Genomic DNA, 1,947 nt, shown 5'->3' with positions numbered 1-1,947 from the left:
GGCGTTCGTCCATTCATAAAGAAAATGCCCTAAGCCCGAGCATCCCACGTATCTCTCTGAAGAGGCTTGTGTCACATTTATAAGTCATATAGCATGCCCCACCACCACTACCCCCATTTGAGAAGAAAGGGGAAAGAGGGTGGGGGGCTTTCAAATCGGTGTCAGCAGCAGTTGTACAATTCCGGAGGTTTGGGTTTTTTAGGATTTTTGTGTGTGTTTTGTTTTTTGTTGTTTTTCCTGAGCTGGAGGAGAGCGCTCAAGCCCTGGTCTGCACCACCACCACCACCCGCCAGCCGCCACCCACTCTGCAGTCAGAATCCGAACATTTCCTCGCAAGGACACTAAAGGGTTAACGGTATACCTACCGAAGCGGCTGTGGTCTTTCCGGGTTCCCTGGATAGTACCGTTGGGGAAGATTTCTAAGTGAAATCCAGTTCTGCAGTACAGCTGCCTCCGCCTGAGAATCCCTTTTAAATGATCCAAGTCCGTGACTGCGGGTCCCCGGGGGAGCCCCCCGGCTTCAGACTGACCCAGGTGGTCACTTAACAAAACCGGGCTGTCCGCCGGCAACACGGGCACATTCCCAAACGGTACCGCATCCTGCACACCGAAGTAGTTCCCAACTTCGCCTAGGGGAGCCATCGGGAGACTGGGCTCCGGAGCACAAGAATAAACAATAATGATGGTGTCAAACCCAGGAGATATTGGCGAGGTATATATCCAACTCCCCTCCCTGTACTGCGGTTGCAGAGAGAGAGAGAGGTGAGGAGGGGGGGGAAAGGGTTCTTTTCTTCAATCCATTAAATGCATAAATAAAAGTAATATGCTGTTTTCACTGACGCCGGTTCAAGGTCAAACCACTGATAGTCTAAGAAACCACCACTTTATACTCACACACTGACATATTTATAAACATATCTATGGATCTCGATAGATCGCTTCCCAGCTCTCAGCAGGCACGAAGGTCTTCACCCCATCCAATCGTCATGAGGAAAAAAATCCGTAGTGTCTCCATTTGCTTTGAGATCAGAATGACCATAGCAACTTAAATACCTAGGCGTTATTATAGGGATTTTTAAGATGCACGGGCTACGTCAGAATTTACTGATCCAGGAAGACATGCGCTGTTTTTACTCTCTATCAGACTCTGCAGACATCAGCATGAATCCTTCAAGAGGAGGAAGGGAGGGGGGGGCGGAAATCTCACGTTCTTGGCGAAGCCAAATCTCCCCACCCGGTTTCTCCCTCCAAAAATAATAATTTTAAAAAACAAAAAAGGAGGAAGAAAAAAAAAACTTCAGGCGTCCGAAGCTGATATCCAGAACGCTCCAGCGGATCTGCGGATGTCCATTGGCTCAGAATGAGTGGAGAGCAGCGAGCAGAGAAGAGCCGCGTCCGGGAGCTCGTGTGCCGCCCTGGCTGGCGTGGAACAGGTGTTGCCCGCGCCGGCTCGCGGGTAGTGTTGTACTCGGGCGGAGCGGCTCCTCCTGCGCATCCCCCGCCTGCACGCAGAGTGGCGCAGGAAGCGGCATTGGGCTGGGTTTAAGGTAGCGCCGCGGCCGCCGCCAGCCGCCGCGCGGTCCTAGCGTCCGCCGCACCTGCTGCGGCAGCTCTGCCTCTCCGCCGGGCCCTGAGACTGGAGCCCCGCGGGCTCCAGACCGCCCTGCGGCAGTCCCGGGAGGTGAATGCCAGTGCGCAACCCTTTCCCGCGGCGGACCGAAACACATTTCCTTCCCAAGTAAAAGCGCAAATAAGAGCGACTTGGGGGGCGGCGGGCGACTGATACCTTGAGTCTCCTAACTCCAAAGTTTTTCTGCGCACTACCCTCCACTCTGACTCGTATAAGGGGTGTCGACGGGACTCGGATGACGTTCAGGTGTCCACAGGGGAAATGAGTTTGCACGTGGATTTGGCATTCGGGAATACGGGGCGGTGGGGAACTCGGGG

At 53.9% G+C, this 1,947-nt stretch overlaps 1 protein-coding gene across 1 annotated transcript in view; it reads right to left on the bottom strand.

The window, feature by feature from the left end:
* FGF9 (fibroblast growth factor 9) overlaps positions 1-1,461 on the bottom strand; it is a 51,207-nt gene extending 49,746 nt beyond the window's left edge. The window contains exon 1 of the mRNA XM_004714822.2: positions 366-1,461. Within this exon, the coding sequence (XP_004714879.1) occupies positions 366-642 (277 nt within the window). The 5' untranslated portion in view covers positions 643-1,461. The remainder of the gene's footprint in view (positions 1-365) is intronic.
* Between the last annotated feature and the right edge of the window lie 486 nt (positions 1,462-1,947).

Source organism: Echinops telfairi, unplaced genomic scaffold (assembly GCF_000313985.2).
Source record: "Echinops telfairi isolate 266 unplaced genomic scaffold, ASM31398v2 ScPeMD7_2565;HRSCAF=3150, whole genome shotgun sequence".
Lineage (NCBI taxonomy): Eukaryota > Metazoa > Chordata > Mammalia > Afrosoricida > Tenrecidae > Echinops > Echinops telfairi.
The sequence above is the reverse complement of the archived record's forward strand: the minus strand, read 5'-3'. Positions and strand labels throughout refer to the sequence as shown.